The sequence below is a fragment of the Macaca nemestrina genome, chromosome 20, assembly GCF_043159975.1.
Source record: "Macaca nemestrina isolate mMacNem1 chromosome 20, mMacNem.hap1, whole genome shotgun sequence".
Lineage (NCBI taxonomy): Eukaryota > Metazoa > Chordata > Mammalia > Primates > Cercopithecidae > Macaca > Macaca nemestrina.
Window position 1 is genome coordinate 56040032 of NC_092144.1, and position 14189 is coordinate 56054220.

Here is a 14189-nt window from a genome sequence, read left to right on the forward strand (position 1 = left end):
AAGGTAACGGGCCGTCCAGGAGGGCTAAGGGCGCGAAGCCTCCGCCCCGAGACTAAGCTTCTGCACGCCTCCGTCTCCAGGGTCCTCTGCAGGCCCCCACATTCCCCATCTCGGCCTGCGCTCCGCCCCTCGGAATTCCCGGCTCCGCAGGGGGGGCGGGTCTGGCCAGGAGGAGGGGCGGGGAACGGGCTAGAAAGTTTGCAGCAACTTTTCTCGAGCTTGCGTCCCCGGAGCGGATGCGCGTGGCGTGCGCAGGCGCAGTGGAAGGAGGATGGCCGCGCGCTGCCAGCCCATCCCCCCTCTTCTCGACGCTCAGTGGCACAGCTGGGCCACAGCTGGGCCGGGGCGGTGCCTCCGGGTGGCCCATTCGCCCTCCTATTGGCCGGACGCCAAGGCCCCGCCCCGTAGCTTTTCCTCCCCCAACCCTGATTCGTCCGCTTCGCATCCCGCTAGCTCCTCCCAGACCTTCGGCCGCCTCCACTCGCCTTCGGATTGGCCCGCTGCGCAACCTCCTGCCCACTACGCAAACCGCGGACTGCGGAGTCCAGAACTTTGGGCAGATGGAAGGCCTTTTATTCGCGAGGGTCGGGGGTGGGGTCCTAGGTGGGGACAGACAATAAATACCGAGGAATATCGGGGTCTCAGTGCATCCAAAACGTGGATTGGGGTGTTCGGGGTTCTGCAGCCTGTCAGCGAGTCGGAGGACGAGGTCAATAAATATCCAAACCGCCGAAGCAGTCAGAGCCGGCTCGGGCTCCGAGAGCAGCGCACGTGAGGAGGGGGGCGCGGGATCCCCGAATAAGCGGGTTTGGCAAAAGCAAATTTCCCGAGTAAGCGGGCAGAGGTCGCGCCAGACGCTCCCCAGAGAGCAGGGCGTCATGCACAAGGGAGGATTTGCAGTTTGCGAACCGACGGTAGGTGGGGGTGCGTGGAAAGTGGAACACGGACGACCCGGCTTGCTGCCTTCGCAGGCCTGCCGTTTGCCCATCCACGTCAGGGCCTCAGCCTGGCCGAAAGAAGTGGTCTGCGATCCCCCACCAGCAGCAGCAGCAGCAGCAGCAGCAGCAGCATTCCCGGCTACAAGGCCCCCTCGAGCCCCGTTCGCCGGCCGCGAACCCGGCCCCTCCCTCCCCGGCCGCTAGGGGGCGGGCCTGGATCACAGGACTGGAGCTGGGCGGAGACCCAAGCTCGGAGCGGTGTGAACTGGCAGGCGGTGGGCGCGGCTTCTTTGCCGTGCCCCGGGCGCTCAGTCTTTCAACGGGGCCCCGGAGTCGAAGACAGTTCTAGGGTTCAGGGAGCGCGAGCGGCTCCCGGGCGGCGCCAGACTGCGGTGAGTTGGCCGGCGTGGACCACCAACCCAGCGCAGCCCAGGGCGGCGGCACGAGACAGAGCAACGGCGAACAGGAGCAGGGAAAGCGCCTCCGATAGGCCAGGCCTAGGGACCTGCGGGGAGAGGGCGAGGTTAACACCCGGCATGAGCCTCTGATTGGCTCCTGGGACTCGCCCCGCCTACGCCCATAGGTGGGCCCACACGCCTCCCTGCTCCCCACCCCCGCCCCAACAGCCGGCAGCTGTTAGTCCACTCGCACGCCTCTAATCCCGTCTGAACTCGTCATTGGCTGCTTCTTAGCGGCCTGTGTTGATTGGCTCCCCGCGGATCCGCCCTCCCGCCGTGGGCCCAGCCCTGCAAATGCGCAGCTAAGCGGGTGGCACAGGGCGGGTGGAGCGAGGGGCGCGGCGGCGGAGGGGGGCGTGGGCAGCCGGACGTACCCTGGCAGGGAGCAGCAGGTGGCGGCGGTGCATGGGGCCTGGCCCCACCAGCGGGCACTGGCCCAGAGCCACGGCCGGGGGGCCATCTAGCTGGAGAGAGAAGGGACAGGTGACCCGATCGGAGCCCAGCCCAGCCCTCAGCAGTGGGGCGAGAGAGAGCGAGGGGAATCGAGGCCGGGGAGGTTATCTAGGGAGATCCCGGAGGGAATCTGGTGAGCCTTGAACGGAGGGAGATCTGGGGCTGAACGAAGGGCATCTGTCCTCCAAAGTCGCAAAGACGTAGGGTGAGCCCTGTATTTGGACGGGGAGACCAGGAGCCAGGGAGGGGATCTGTAGAGTGGGCAGCAGGTCTGAGGCAGGGGAAAGAGAGGGGTCTTACATGGGAAGGTGGATCCGTGGCCCGGGGACTGGGGACCCCCGTGACAGCTGGAAGGAGAAGAAAGAGGCATAGGGCGCGTGGAGGGGCGAAGGAGGGCGGTGGCGCGGCGTGCCCCAGCATGGGTCCCTTCCCTCCTCCAGGTGTCTATACGTGCCCCGCAGAGCAGACGGCCCACCTCCTCCCGGCCCTTCGGGGAAGGGGACACATGAGGGACTCGCCTGTGGCTCCCTCTGCCTGCAGCAACTCCATCCGCTCCTGCAACTGCCGTACGTGCGCCTCTAGGTCCCGGTTCCGAGCCTCTGCCTCGCGTAGTTGACTGTGGGGAGGTAAGGACAGTGAGTCAGTCCGAGTCGGACGAGAGGGGCTGCCAAGGGTTGCCATGGGCCCTGCGCCCCGGCCCCAACGCCGACCTGGCAAAGTTCTGGTTGGCCATGCGGATGGCCTCCATCTCCCGGCTCAGGCTCTGCCGAGTGAGCACCTCCTCCTCCAGGGCCTCCTGGAGCTCCCGCAGCGTCACCTCGGCCTCAGCCTCTGCCACAGGGATAGCCGCTGGAACTGCCACTTCAGCCTGTGTATGGGGACCGGGCTTAAGGCTGCCTGTGGCTCCTGGAGGACTCAGAACTTGGGCACTGGTTCCAGGCTAGGGATCCTTGCTTGTCTCCTACTTCTCCGTCCCCTCAAAATTTCTGGAATCCCCACAGCTCCTGCAATGATCCAAGCCCCCTCCCTTCCCTACCTCCCTCAGCCCCTTCTCTGAGTCTGGTCCTCAAAATCCACACAGGGACCAGAGAGCTGGTCCTCAAACACGAACACAACCTATGTCCCTCTGCTGCTCAAAATCCCTCCAGCTCCCTAATGCCCTCACGACAAAAGGCCTTGCTGGGTTTTGTTGCCTGCTGGCCTCTCCAGCATTCTCAGGAACGGTTCAGCCGAACAGGAACAAATCAGGGTATCAGGATTCCCACCTGCTCAAGGCCTTTGCCCTTGAGGCTCTCGCCTGACCACCTGGCACCTTTCTTTCCATGGCTGGCTTCTCCTTCAGGAGCGTTCAGCTCAAAGTTCAACTCCTCAGATCCCCACCAACGCACACAGCCTTACTTAATGCCCCACTGTAACTACAGAGACCGTGTCATGTCTGAAGTAACCCGTCTGTCCGTGGTTTCTGTCTGCTTCTGTTCAGGAAGTCCCCAGAGGGCTCTACAGCACACGCCACCCGGGAAGCCCTCACCTTTTCTCTCCTGCTTGCCCCTGACGGACCCCCTCCCCTCCACAACTTACTGTTTCATCCCTTGGGGACACTGAGGACTCCAGGCTAGGCACTTGCATGTGTGGCTCAAGCAGCTGCTCGGCCTCCAGTTCCATGGGTGTGGGGCCCGGGACCTCACTGTCCCTGAGGAGAGGGGGTGGGGAGGGAGACGGAATGCGGATTCTCTGGTGGAGAACCAGAGCTCCTGGCCTGCAGGTAAGGGGCAGCTGCTTCCAAGACCTCCTGATTTGAGGAAGGGGAGCGACAGCGTGAAGAGAACAGTCTCAGGTGGGCCAGTGGCCCCTCCTCTGCTTAGGAAAAGCCCTGCCCCTCCCCTGGCCTTGGGCCCCTGGGAGCTGCTCTTTGTAAACCTTCTGCAGGGACTCGGGGTCCAGACCCCCATGTTCCAGGGTCAGCTCGTCTCCTCCCTTGACATGTGATCTCTGCAGACCCCTCTTCTTAGGGCCACAGGACAGGGAGGCCGACCTGATGAAGGAGACTGCTTGGCTCTGGCCACCTCCACAGATGTGGTCCTAAGACTGGACATGAGACCCCACGATGGCGACTTGAGATCAGCACACCCCACTCAGCTGTGGGAAGGGGACAGCTCCTCCCTAGGGTACAAAGTGGCTGTCCCCACCAACCTAGCAGTCCCTCCTGTGGGAACATGGCTCAGGACCCAGCTATCCTGGGCATGCATCTGGGCTCCAATAGAGGATGGGTTCAATCCTGACCCACTGTTCAGGCCCCACAGCAGTTCAGAATTGAGTTAGAGTTCATTAACGGTAAGGTACAGTATTTGTAATGTCCAGTAATAAAAGCTGATTAGAAAACCAACTGTTCTCTTAGACAAAGTAACATGAAGAAGGGGGAAAAAAAAAACACAACAAAACACCTGTTCTCCAGTATTTAAACGTGTCTGTGCACGTGTGAGCCAGGGACCACTGCCGTCTGGTGAGCTCACGAGATACCGACTTCCTTTTCCTTATCTGTATTTTCTAATTTACTTGTGATAAGCAATGCATTATTTGTGTAATTAATACTTTTTTTTGAGACCAGGTCTCACTCTGTTGCCCAGGTTGGAATCTATCATGGCTCACTGAAGCCTCCAACTCTAGGCTCAAGTGATCGTCCTACTTCAGCTCCTGAATAGCTGGGACTGCAGGCACAGACCACCATGCCTGGCTAAATTTTTTCAATTTTGTAGAGACAGGGTCTCATTATATTGCCCAGGCTGGTCTTGAACTCCTGGGCTCAAGCAATCCGTCCACCTCAGCCTCCCAAAGTACTGGGATTCCAAGCGTGAGCCACCATGCCCAGCCTGTAAATTAATACTTTTTTTTTTTTTTTTTTTTTTTTTTTTTTTTGAGATGAAGTTTCACTTTTGTTACCCAGGCTGGAGTGCAATGGCACGATCTCAGCTCACCACAATCTCTGCCTCCTGCCCTTAGCCTCCTGAGTAGCTGGGATTACAGGCGTGCACCACCACGCCCAGCTAATTTTGTTTTTTTAGTAGAGACAGGGTTTCTCCATGTTGGTCAGGCTGGTCTTGAACTCCCGACCTCAGGTGATCCACCCGCCTCGGCCTCCCAAAGTGCTGGGATTACAGGTGTGAGTCACCGCACCTGGCCTAAATTAATATTTTTAAATGGCCTTATTATTATGTGGGTGATTCAAAGAGTTTGCATTCTTTTACAATTAGATTATAAAAGTCTCAACTTCGTATTTTCCAAGATTCTGAAGTCCTGTGACTCTGTGTACTACAGACGGTAAAGTTGATGGTTACGAGATTCTGGAAAGCCCAATCTGTAACTCTGAGGTTTTAAAGTTCAATCTAACATTTCGAAGTACATGTATCTGACATTTTAAGGTCCTCCAACTCTGGCCTCTTAGGAGTCTTTGGTCCCAAAACAATAAGGTTCCAAGACTGATCCTGCAACTCTATTGGCTGCCAAGGAGCAGGACCCAGGAAGCTCCAGCAGCCTCGGGGCCTCTGGAGGTCATCCAGGGCAGTGCTTACCTGAGGGCCATGCAGGAGTAGGAGTAGCCCACGAAAGGCAGGTGGACCCCCAGTGGCGCACCTTCCCGAATGTCCGACAGCGTCTCCTGCACAAGACACACAGATGTGACCGGCAATCGTCAGGGTGGGCCCCTCACTGCTTTTTGATTTTGGCTTACATGTTCCCCACAAACCAGCCCCAACTCAGGGCTTATCTAAAGTGGCCCCTCCAGCTTTTTTTCTTTTTTCTTTTTTTTTTTTTGAGACAGAGTCTCGCTCTGTCGCCCGGGCTGGAGTGCAGTGGCCGGATCTCAGCTCACTGCAAGCTCCGCCTCCCGGGTTCACGCCATTCTCCTGCCTCAGCCTCCCGAGTAGCTGGGACTACAGGCGCCCACCACCGCGCCCGGCTAATTTTTTGTATTTTTTAGTAGAGACGGGGTTTCACCGTGTTAACCAGGATGGTCTCGATCTCCTGACCTCGTGATTCGCCCGTCTCGGCCTCCCAAAGTGCTGGGATTACAGGCTTGAGCCACCGCGCCCGGCCTCTTTTTTTTTTTTGACAAGGAGTCTTGCTCTGTTGCCCAGGCTGGAGTGCAGTGGCGTGATCTCAGCTCACTGCAACCTCTGCCTCCTGGGTTCAGGCGATTCTCCTGCTTCAGCTTCCCAAGTAGCTGGGATTACAGGTGCCCTCCATCACACCTGGCTAATTTTTTATATTTTTAGGAGAGACGGGGTTTCACCATGTTGGCCAGGCTGGTCTCGAACTCCTGACCTCAAGTGATCCGCCCGCCTCGGCTGGTCTAGTCCCAAACTCTGGGCTCAAGCAGTCCTCCAACCTCAGCCTCCCAAAGTGCTGGGATTACAAATATAAGCCACTGTGCCCGGCCCACTTCTTTTTTTTTTTTAGATGGAATCTTGCTGTCTCCCAGTCTAGAGTATAGTGGCACGATCCCAGCCCACTGCAGACTCCGCCTCCCAGGTTCAAGCAATTTTCCTGCCTCAGCCTCCTGAGTAGCTGGGACAACAGGCACACACCACCAAGCCTGGCTAAATGTTGTATTTTTAGTAGACACAGGGTTTCACCATGTTGGCCAGGCTGGTCTTGAACTCCTGACCTCCAGTGACCTGTCTGCCTCAGCCTTCCAAAGTTCTGGGATTATAGGCGTGAACCATCTTGCCCAGCCTATTTTTTTTTCTCTTTTTTTTGAGACAGAGTCTCACTCTGTCACTCAGACTGCAGTGCAGTGGCATGATCTTGGCTCACAGCAAACTCTGCCTCCCGGGTTCAAGCAATTCTCCTGCCTCAACTTCCCCAGTAGCTGGGATTACAGGCAACCACAACCACGCCCAGCGACTTTTCTTGTATTTTTAGTAGAGATGGGGTTTCACCATGTTGGCCAGGCTGGCCTCAAACTCTTGATCTCGTGATCCGCCCACCTCGGACTCCCAAAGTGCTGGAATTACAGGCATGTGCCACAGCGCCCGGCCGCAGCCCAGCCTATTTTTAAATTTCAATTTAATTTTATCTTATTTTTGAGACAGAGTCTCTCTCTGTTGCTCAGGCGGGAATACAGTGGCACAATCACAGCTCACTGCAGCCTTGACCTCCTGGGCTCAAGTGAGCCTCCCAGGTCGGCCTCCCTAGGAGCTGAGTATACAGGCATGCGCCACCACACCCAGCCAATTTTTTAAACATTTTTGTAGAGATAGGGTCTCACCACATTGCCCAGGCTGGTCTTGAACTCCTGGGCTCAAACAATCCACTCGCTTCGGCCTCCCAAAGTACTGGGGTTACAGGCGTGAGCCACGGCGCCTGGCCCCACTATTTTTTCTTGTATCCTGTTGCTTCCCTTCAGGGTACCTGCCATACTCTCCATAATTCTCTAATTCTCTAGACTGCAAGTGGATGAGGGCAGGGACCAGAGATGATCTGGTCAGTGCTGGATCCCCAGTATTGTCCAGCAAAAGGGCACCCAGAGCCAAACAAGCATTCCACGACAGCTCGTTACACGGTGAAGAGAGCCAGCCTGAGGGAGGAGGAGTCCTCTCCTGCTTCTCATCTCTCGAAGTCTCAGCTCAGATAGCTCCCCACTCCAGGAAGCCCTCCAGGACCTTCCTTGCTGAGTCAGGAGCCCCCCACCCCCTGCACTCCATTGTCTCAGCCCTGATCATTCTGGGGCTTCACTGTCTGAAGACTGGTCTGTGTTTCCCCACTGGACTATAAGTCTAGGTCACTGCTGGGTCCTCAGCACTAGATGGGCTCACAGCAGGTGCTCTGGGGAATGAGTGGTTCAGGACCCCAGGAGGTAGGCACTGTCCTTACTCCAACTTTCTGGAGGGAGCATGGGGAGGTTCCCGCAGCCGAGCAGGGGCCGCAGGTACCTACCCCGCCCCCGCTCACCATGGCAGTGAGCCCGTCCTCCACCAAGTCGAAGTTGCATGTGTCGGTGGCACCTTCGAAATCCGGTGTAAAGGGGGGCATGCTGTCTCGGAGACCATCCCAGTCGAGGCCAAAGAAGAAGGGATGTGTCCGGAAGTCACCTGCTCCACCCCGGCCCAGCCGTGTCTCCGGGGGACACAGCAGACGCTGGATGAGGTCTTGAGCCTCCTCAGGGACCCCTTCATCTGCCAGCGGCAGAGAGAGGTGCTCCTGCTCAGAGGGAGAGGGAGGGGAGGCGATAGTTGGGGAGCGCCTACCTGGAGAGGCCAGGGCTCCCTGGGGCCATGCTCACCTTGTAGTGGACGATCTTGCCGTAGGTCTCCGCCGTGGAATCCGCGTAGAAGGGCGTCTGCCCGTAGAACATTTCATAGGCGAACACACCCAGCGCCCACCAGTCACACTCTGGCCCGTAGCTGCCTGTCCCAGGCCCACCGCCCACAGCCTGCAGGATCTCGGGGGACAGGTAGTCTGGGGTGCCCACAGCCACCAGTGACCGCACCTGGACCAAAAGGAGCAGAGCGAGGCTTGGGCCCACCCCTCTGGGCCCACCAGCTCTGGGCCCTCCTTCCAACCACTCCCCAAATGCTTAGCCTCTCCCTCTGCCTGGTCTAATGCTCTGCCACACAGATGCACACTTAGGCCTGGGTCACCTCCTCCTGCCCCCTCCAAATCCAGTCCTGCCCCCACACTCTGCACCTCCCATCCCTCATTAGCAGCCCGAGTTGCTCTGTGGCCAGGGCACTGGCTCACCGTTCCATCTGCCTGCAGCTTGAGACAGGAGCCGAAGTCGGCCAGGCGGATGTGGCCACAGCGGTCCAGCAGGATGTTGTCGGGTTTGATGTCCCTGCACCGAGGAAAGGAGAAGGGTGGGATAAGTGAACCTCCCTTCTGTGGTCCCACCAAGCTCTGCCCCTTTGGGCAGTGCCACCTCGGGCCCCACTTCCTTGGCTTCCGCCCCTGTAGGGATTCTACAGTTCTGGACCCTACTCCCAGGCACGCCCCAGTGGGCCCCAACCAAGGAGGTCCCTCTCTAGGCCCTGGCCTCTCTGGGCTCTGACCTTCCAAGAACCCTGCCAGGGAACAAGCTTGCTATCCCCTCGCCCTAGCCCTCAGCCATGCCACACACACCTGTGCACGTAGCCGAGCCGGTGCACCGAATCTATGGCCATGACAATCTCCGCCAGGTAGAAGCGCGCCATCTCGGCCGGAATCCGCTCCCCAAACTTGCTCAGCAGTGTCAGCAGGTCCCCACCCACGTAATACTCCATGACCAGGTACTGAGAAGGGGTTCGTCATGGGTGGCTGGTAGTCCCGAGGCCCTGATCCATCACGGATGGCCGGGACAACCACTGCCAGAGACACCCCATCCCTGGGCAGAGACCTGCAGCCCCAGCCCAGAGATAACCACAGAGATCTGCCGGGCCAAATCAGAGACACCTGCAGCCCCCACCCCCTGCCCCTCGAAAAAAAACACAAACAAAAAACCTTTCCTGGAATGTCACTGGGCAGATTCACTCCCCCTGAGATGTTCTGGGAAAGAGAACTCATAGACCACTCAACACCCAGAGAATAGGTCCCAGACACTCCCTCCCTAGGCAGTGGCCCCGTTAGAATTTCTGAAGACCTATCCCATTCCAGGTAAGAGACCCCCCCAACAGAGACATCTTTATAGGAGTCCCCCAAAACACCCCAGAAAGGGGCAGTGAGGGACACCATCCCCGTCCAAGATAAGGAAGGCCCCTCATCCACCTGACACACCCTCTTACTGCACACACACTCTCCCACAGGCGTGGGAGACTTGTGGTGGGCAGCACCCCCAATCGTAGAGCTTCCTCTCCCCACCTCCTCATCCAGTGACAGCATGGGCTCTGTACCTCTTCCCAGTCACCCCAGCCCGGAGCTCACCAGGTAGTTCTCATCCTGGAAGGCGAAATGCAGCTGCGTGATCCACCGCCGGTCCCCATTCACCAACACGTCCCTCTCCTCACGGAAGCACGACACCTGCAGGGCACCCGGAGGAGCTGCAGCCGGAGAGAGGGCGCGGATCCTCAAAGCCCCCCAGGCCCGCCGAGCCCCTCACCTCGCCCCTCTTCAGCATGTCCCACTTGTTCATGATCTTCATGGCGTACACCTGGCCCGTCTGCTTCATCTTCACCACCGCTACCTGAGGCCAAGAGAGGCAGACAAGGTGGAGACGCCGGGAAAACAGAAGGGCTCCCCGAGACCCAACTCCACCCCCTTCTGCACCCAGTCGTGGCCCCGCCCCACCTGCCGCACCACGCCCATTGGTCCCAAGCCCCGCCTCCAGCCCAGCCCTAGGTTCTAAGGCTTGGTCATTCATCAATTTCTAAGGCCCCACCCCAACCCCTATGCCCCACCCACCACAAGTCAAGTCGGGCTCCCGACCAGTTGAGCTTACCTCACTGAACGCCCCGCGTCCGATCACCTTCAGAATCTCGAAGTCGTCCCTGTGCAGTCGGACCTCCTTAAGCCTCACCACGATGGGCTCCGCTGGGGGCGTGGTGGGGGAAAAGAACCGAGGGTCACCAGAAAAGGCACTGGAGACAAGGGGAAAAGCCCCACCTTCTGTCTCCCCTTCTCTCTGCCTCTCAGCTTCACCCTAGGACTGTCTGCTTCCCAAGAGCTTCCCCACATAAACACTGTGTAAGGTTCTGGGGACCCAAAACTGCCCTCCCATAGAGGCGAGATGCCTGGGAAGCCCTTTGCGGGACAGGGCATTGGACCAGAGGGCTCCAAGGGTGTGCAGGACGGTGAGGGTGGGGTAACAAAGTCTGCAGAAGGGCAGACCCTAAAGAACAAGGGGAGAAGGAAATAAGACCCAGTTCTTCCACCTTCCTGGGCTTCCAGTCCTCCACCCCGACTCCAGGTGACAGTTCAGGCGCAGCCAGGGCCCCACCCCCTCGTTCTCATGTAGAATGTCCTGGGTAATGGCCCAGACGTGGGGTTGTATCCAGTACCTCTAGATTCAGTTACAGGTGGTTCTTGAACCACACTTTGGGAAACCCTGGATCTGGGGCTGGGGGAAGGAACAGGACAGGGAAACAAAGCCGGCATGGTCACACATCCTAGACTCAAGTGCTCTGGTCCAGCCCATCTCACAGTCCTCCAGGAGGAGGGCTTTAGTCCTACCCCTTATTTTACAGATGACAATCAGGGCTCTCAGAAGTCAAGGTCCTATGACTAGGAATGTTAAACAGGGCAGCTTGGGTGGGGGACCGGCTGGGGTGGAGGCTTGGGGCTCAGGGACCATGGGGACAGGGAGGCCTGGACTCCCAGGGGTGGAAGAAGTGGAGGCAGGATGGAGAGAGGGATGGGTATGGGAGGGGAGGGAAGGAGAAGAGACAGTGGGTTCTAGAGGAGAGAGGGGTTTCGGGGGGTTCCGGGAGAGTGGGCCAGCAGGGACGAACCAGCCAGGGCTGAGGACGGGGGAGGGAGGAGAGAGCCAAGACATTGAGCCCTTTTAAGGCAGCAGGAACCCAGGCCCCCTCCCCCGCCCCAGGCCTGGCAGGGGAGGGGCCGCAAGATGCAGCTCGGGCCACAAAAGGAGTGCTCCTCCCTGGAGCGCCAGACCCCTACCCCGCCCGGTCTCAGTTTACCCTGCCAGCCCAACTTCATCCTCTGTTAAAGGGGGGCCAGGAGAGTCATTAGGGGCTGCGGGAGGTTGGGAGAAGGTTTTTCCAGAGGCTGAGTGGCCTGGCCCTTCTTGGCCTCCGCCTTCCCATCTGTGAAATGGGAGGAGGAAGGAGAGGAACCAGACCTGGGTCACAAAGAGATGGACACAAGAGGAAGCAGGGGAAGGTGGAGAAACAGGAAACAAGTGTCACACAGTTTGTCACACACAGACCAAAGACCAAGTGCCAGTCGCTGAGGGCCAGGCACGTGAGGGCCAGAGGGGCAGGGTGCTGGGAGTGAAAGAAACCAGTGACCAGTGAGCCTGAGTCCTGGGCTTGGGGAGGAGGTGGGCGGACAAGGCAGCTGGCAGAAGTGGAAGCATCCTCCTTCCAGCCCTGGCCCCAGGCCCTGGAAAGTCCTTGCAAGAAGGGGCTTTGTGGGGCAGCTGGAAGGTTGGAGGCCGTGGGCCAGGAGAACTAAAGGACGCAGGGAGCTGGGGTGGCGAGAATGGTGGCTGACCCACACGGCTCATAGGGACCGAGACTTTGGGGCTGGGGGTGGGGGTGGGTGCAGAACCTACAAAAGGAGGCACACCCAGAAGAACCCAAAGTTGTCCCTCCTGGATCACAGAGGAGGGGGCGCTGGTGGCGCCTGTCTGCAAAGCTGGTTCTCCCCCAGGGCCCGCGTGAGTCACCGCCCTCCCAGTGCCTGGGCACCTGTTGGGGCAGCTGGAGAGGCTGGCGCCGAACACCTGCCTGTCGGCTGCGCCCCTGGCAGCTGCCCCATGCTGGCCCTCCTGGCTTGCCCCGGGCTGCAGGAAACCAAGGGAGTGGGCCATAGAGCCCACTTTTGGGGAGAGGGTCCTAGGAGAGGGAGCTCCCAGCATGACACTGGCCCTGTCCCTGAGGCAGGGTGCAGAGAGGCCATGGGAGGCTGTTGGCAGTGTAGCCTGCTGTGACTCCTAAGCCATGGCTCTGAGTCATAGCCACCCTGGCCTCTGCTGACCTTACTCTGCCCCTCCAGGGTGGTGGCATAGGACAGAGAAATGTTGTCCCAGGACTCAGGTCCACGCTCTGAGCCCCAGGATGGGAGGATCTTCCCATGCCCATCCTGCCATCCTGCCCCGGCAACAGCCAGGCCTCTGTGCCCAGACCTGTCTCCTGCCCCACCCCCACCCCATCTGCAGGAGCCCTGAGGGCAGGCACTCACCCCACTGCAAGAAGTCGGCCACGTACTTGTCCTGGGCCAGTTCGGAGGCACCCAGCTCCTGGTGGACGCCCAGGAGAAGGTCGAGCAGGGGCTCCAGCCCCAGGAAGCCGGGGTCCAACACCAGCTGCTGGAGCTGCCTCAGCCGCACCTCGGCTGACATGTTGGACAGGCAGCACCATGGCCCCTCCCCGGGCCGGGGGCTCGGGGTCCTCCTGTCACGGGGCCTGGCAGCCCCTGTCCAGACCCTGGAGCCCTGGCTGCATGTCTGCCTGTCCCTGACTGTCCCCTGGGCCTCTCTGGCCACTTCTCTCTGCTGCTGAGGCCTCCTCCCCTTCTCCCCACCCCTTGGTCCAGCCCCCCTCCCGCCTCCCAGCCTTAACCCCTCACAAGCCACCCCCCAAGCTCCCTCCTTCCAGGGCCCTTCAGAACCCTTCAGTGCTAGAGGGGATGGATGGAGAATCTCAGCTCTCATACTGTCACCCCAATAAAAAGGTAGAGCACAGAGGAAGCCACAGGTGTGATGGATTCCAAGAGGAACCTGCCCATTACTAAAATGGGGCCAGTCGAGGCTGAGTGACCCAGTAGCAACCACCCCCTTGCTCCTGACAAGCTCCAGAGCTAGGCGCTGGGCGCTGGGGGCTGGGCGCTGGGGGCTGAGGGCTGGGTAGGAGAAAGGGGCTGAGGCCTGGGAAGGGGGTGGGAGGCCAGGGCAGCTTCTTGGGTGACTCAGAGATGGATTCCGACTCGGACAGTTAAATTTAGCCCTCAGGCTCTCTGCTTTACACTTTTTTTTTTTTCCAGGAGGTGGGGAAGGGGTGGTGAGGAGAGGACCAGGAGGGGGCACCCTCAGAGCCTGAACAGGGGTGACCTGCTGCCCAAAGCCTGGGGGAGGCAAGTGGTGGAGCCAAGCCCTCCCCAGGCAAAGGAGACCCCAAAATAGCTCCTTGGCCCCTGGCCGGGAAGCCACATTCCTGCCCAGGCTGGGATTAGAAACAGAAACATTTCGGGGGGTGGAGGGTGGCGCGGGAAGACACTCCCTGCGGCTCCGAGAGCCAGGAGGGATCTGAGCTCTTCTTTCCAGTATGGACTGTTCTCCAGAGTGGAAGTCGGGGCCTCCAGCTGGCCTGGGGTGCCTGGGCCTTGAGAGGGCCAGGCCTGAGAAACGAGGCAAGGACCAAGGAGTCCCAGCTGGGCAGGGCCTGGGAAATGAGGTTCTGGGCAGTTTTGAGAATTTTAAAAACACCCAATGAGGACTTTGATGAGGGGCCCTGGCCGCGGGCAGGATGCTCTTCTCCCCGAGAGGGCCCTGCTCCAGTCACTGGTGTGGGTCACCAGCCGTGTGACTCGCAGATCCGTTCCCTCCCTGGGCTCCGGCTTTTCCTGCTATGAAAAGGGGTGGGAGGCGCTGGGCCAGGAGCAGGCCTGCACTCCTCCTCTGGGGAAAGCGGACTGCCTGGAACCGCAGAGCACACACACAGGTCCTCTACACCACCTCCTCCGAAGGGGACAGAGC

At 59.5% G+C, this 14189-nt stretch overlaps 1 protein-coding gene and 1 long non-coding RNA gene across 10 annotated transcripts; one reads left to right on the top strand and one right to left on the bottom strand.

Annotated features, from left to right (window-relative positions):
- Nucleotides 1–551: 551 nt before the first annotated feature.
- LOC105478557 (DM1 protein kinase) lies at nucleotides 552–13009 on the bottom strand. Of its 9 annotated transcripts, none has more exons than XM_071087166.1 (16): nucleotides 12677–13009; nucleotides 10813–10871; nucleotides 10254–10345; nucleotides 9915–9998; nucleotides 9740–9835; nucleotides 8963–9111; nucleotides 8585–8678; nucleotides 8127–8333; nucleotides 7781–8044; nucleotides 5416–5501; nucleotides 3428–3539; nucleotides 2560–2717; nucleotides 2368–2465; nucleotides 2150–2196; nucleotides 1771–1856; nucleotides 552–1443 (listed from the first exon to the last, which is right to left on the bottom strand). In XM_071087166.1, exons 1-16 carry the CDS (start codon nucleotides 12853–12855, stop codon nucleotides 1284–1286), a joined length of 1971 nt encoding a protein of 656 aa, XP_070943267.1. In that variant the 5' UTR covers nucleotides 12856–13009; the 3' UTR covers nucleotides 552–1283. The 9 variants fall into 9 exon arrangements, with proteins under 9 accessions (XP_070943267.1, XP_011734297.2, XP_011734291.2 ...); XM_011735995.2 differs by having other exon boundaries at nucleotides 1771–1860; XM_011735989.2 differs by lacking the exon at nucleotides 10813–10871 and having other exon boundaries at nucleotides 1771–1860; nucleotides 12677–13007.
- Nucleotides 1849–4287, top strand: LOC139360351 (uncharacterized). The gene is made up of 2 exons (XR_011617672.1): nucleotides 1849–1982; nucleotides 2290–4287. It is a non-coding gene; the product is annotated as an uncharacterized lncRNA (long non-coding RNA).
- Nucleotides 13010–14189: the final 1180 nt, after the last annotated feature.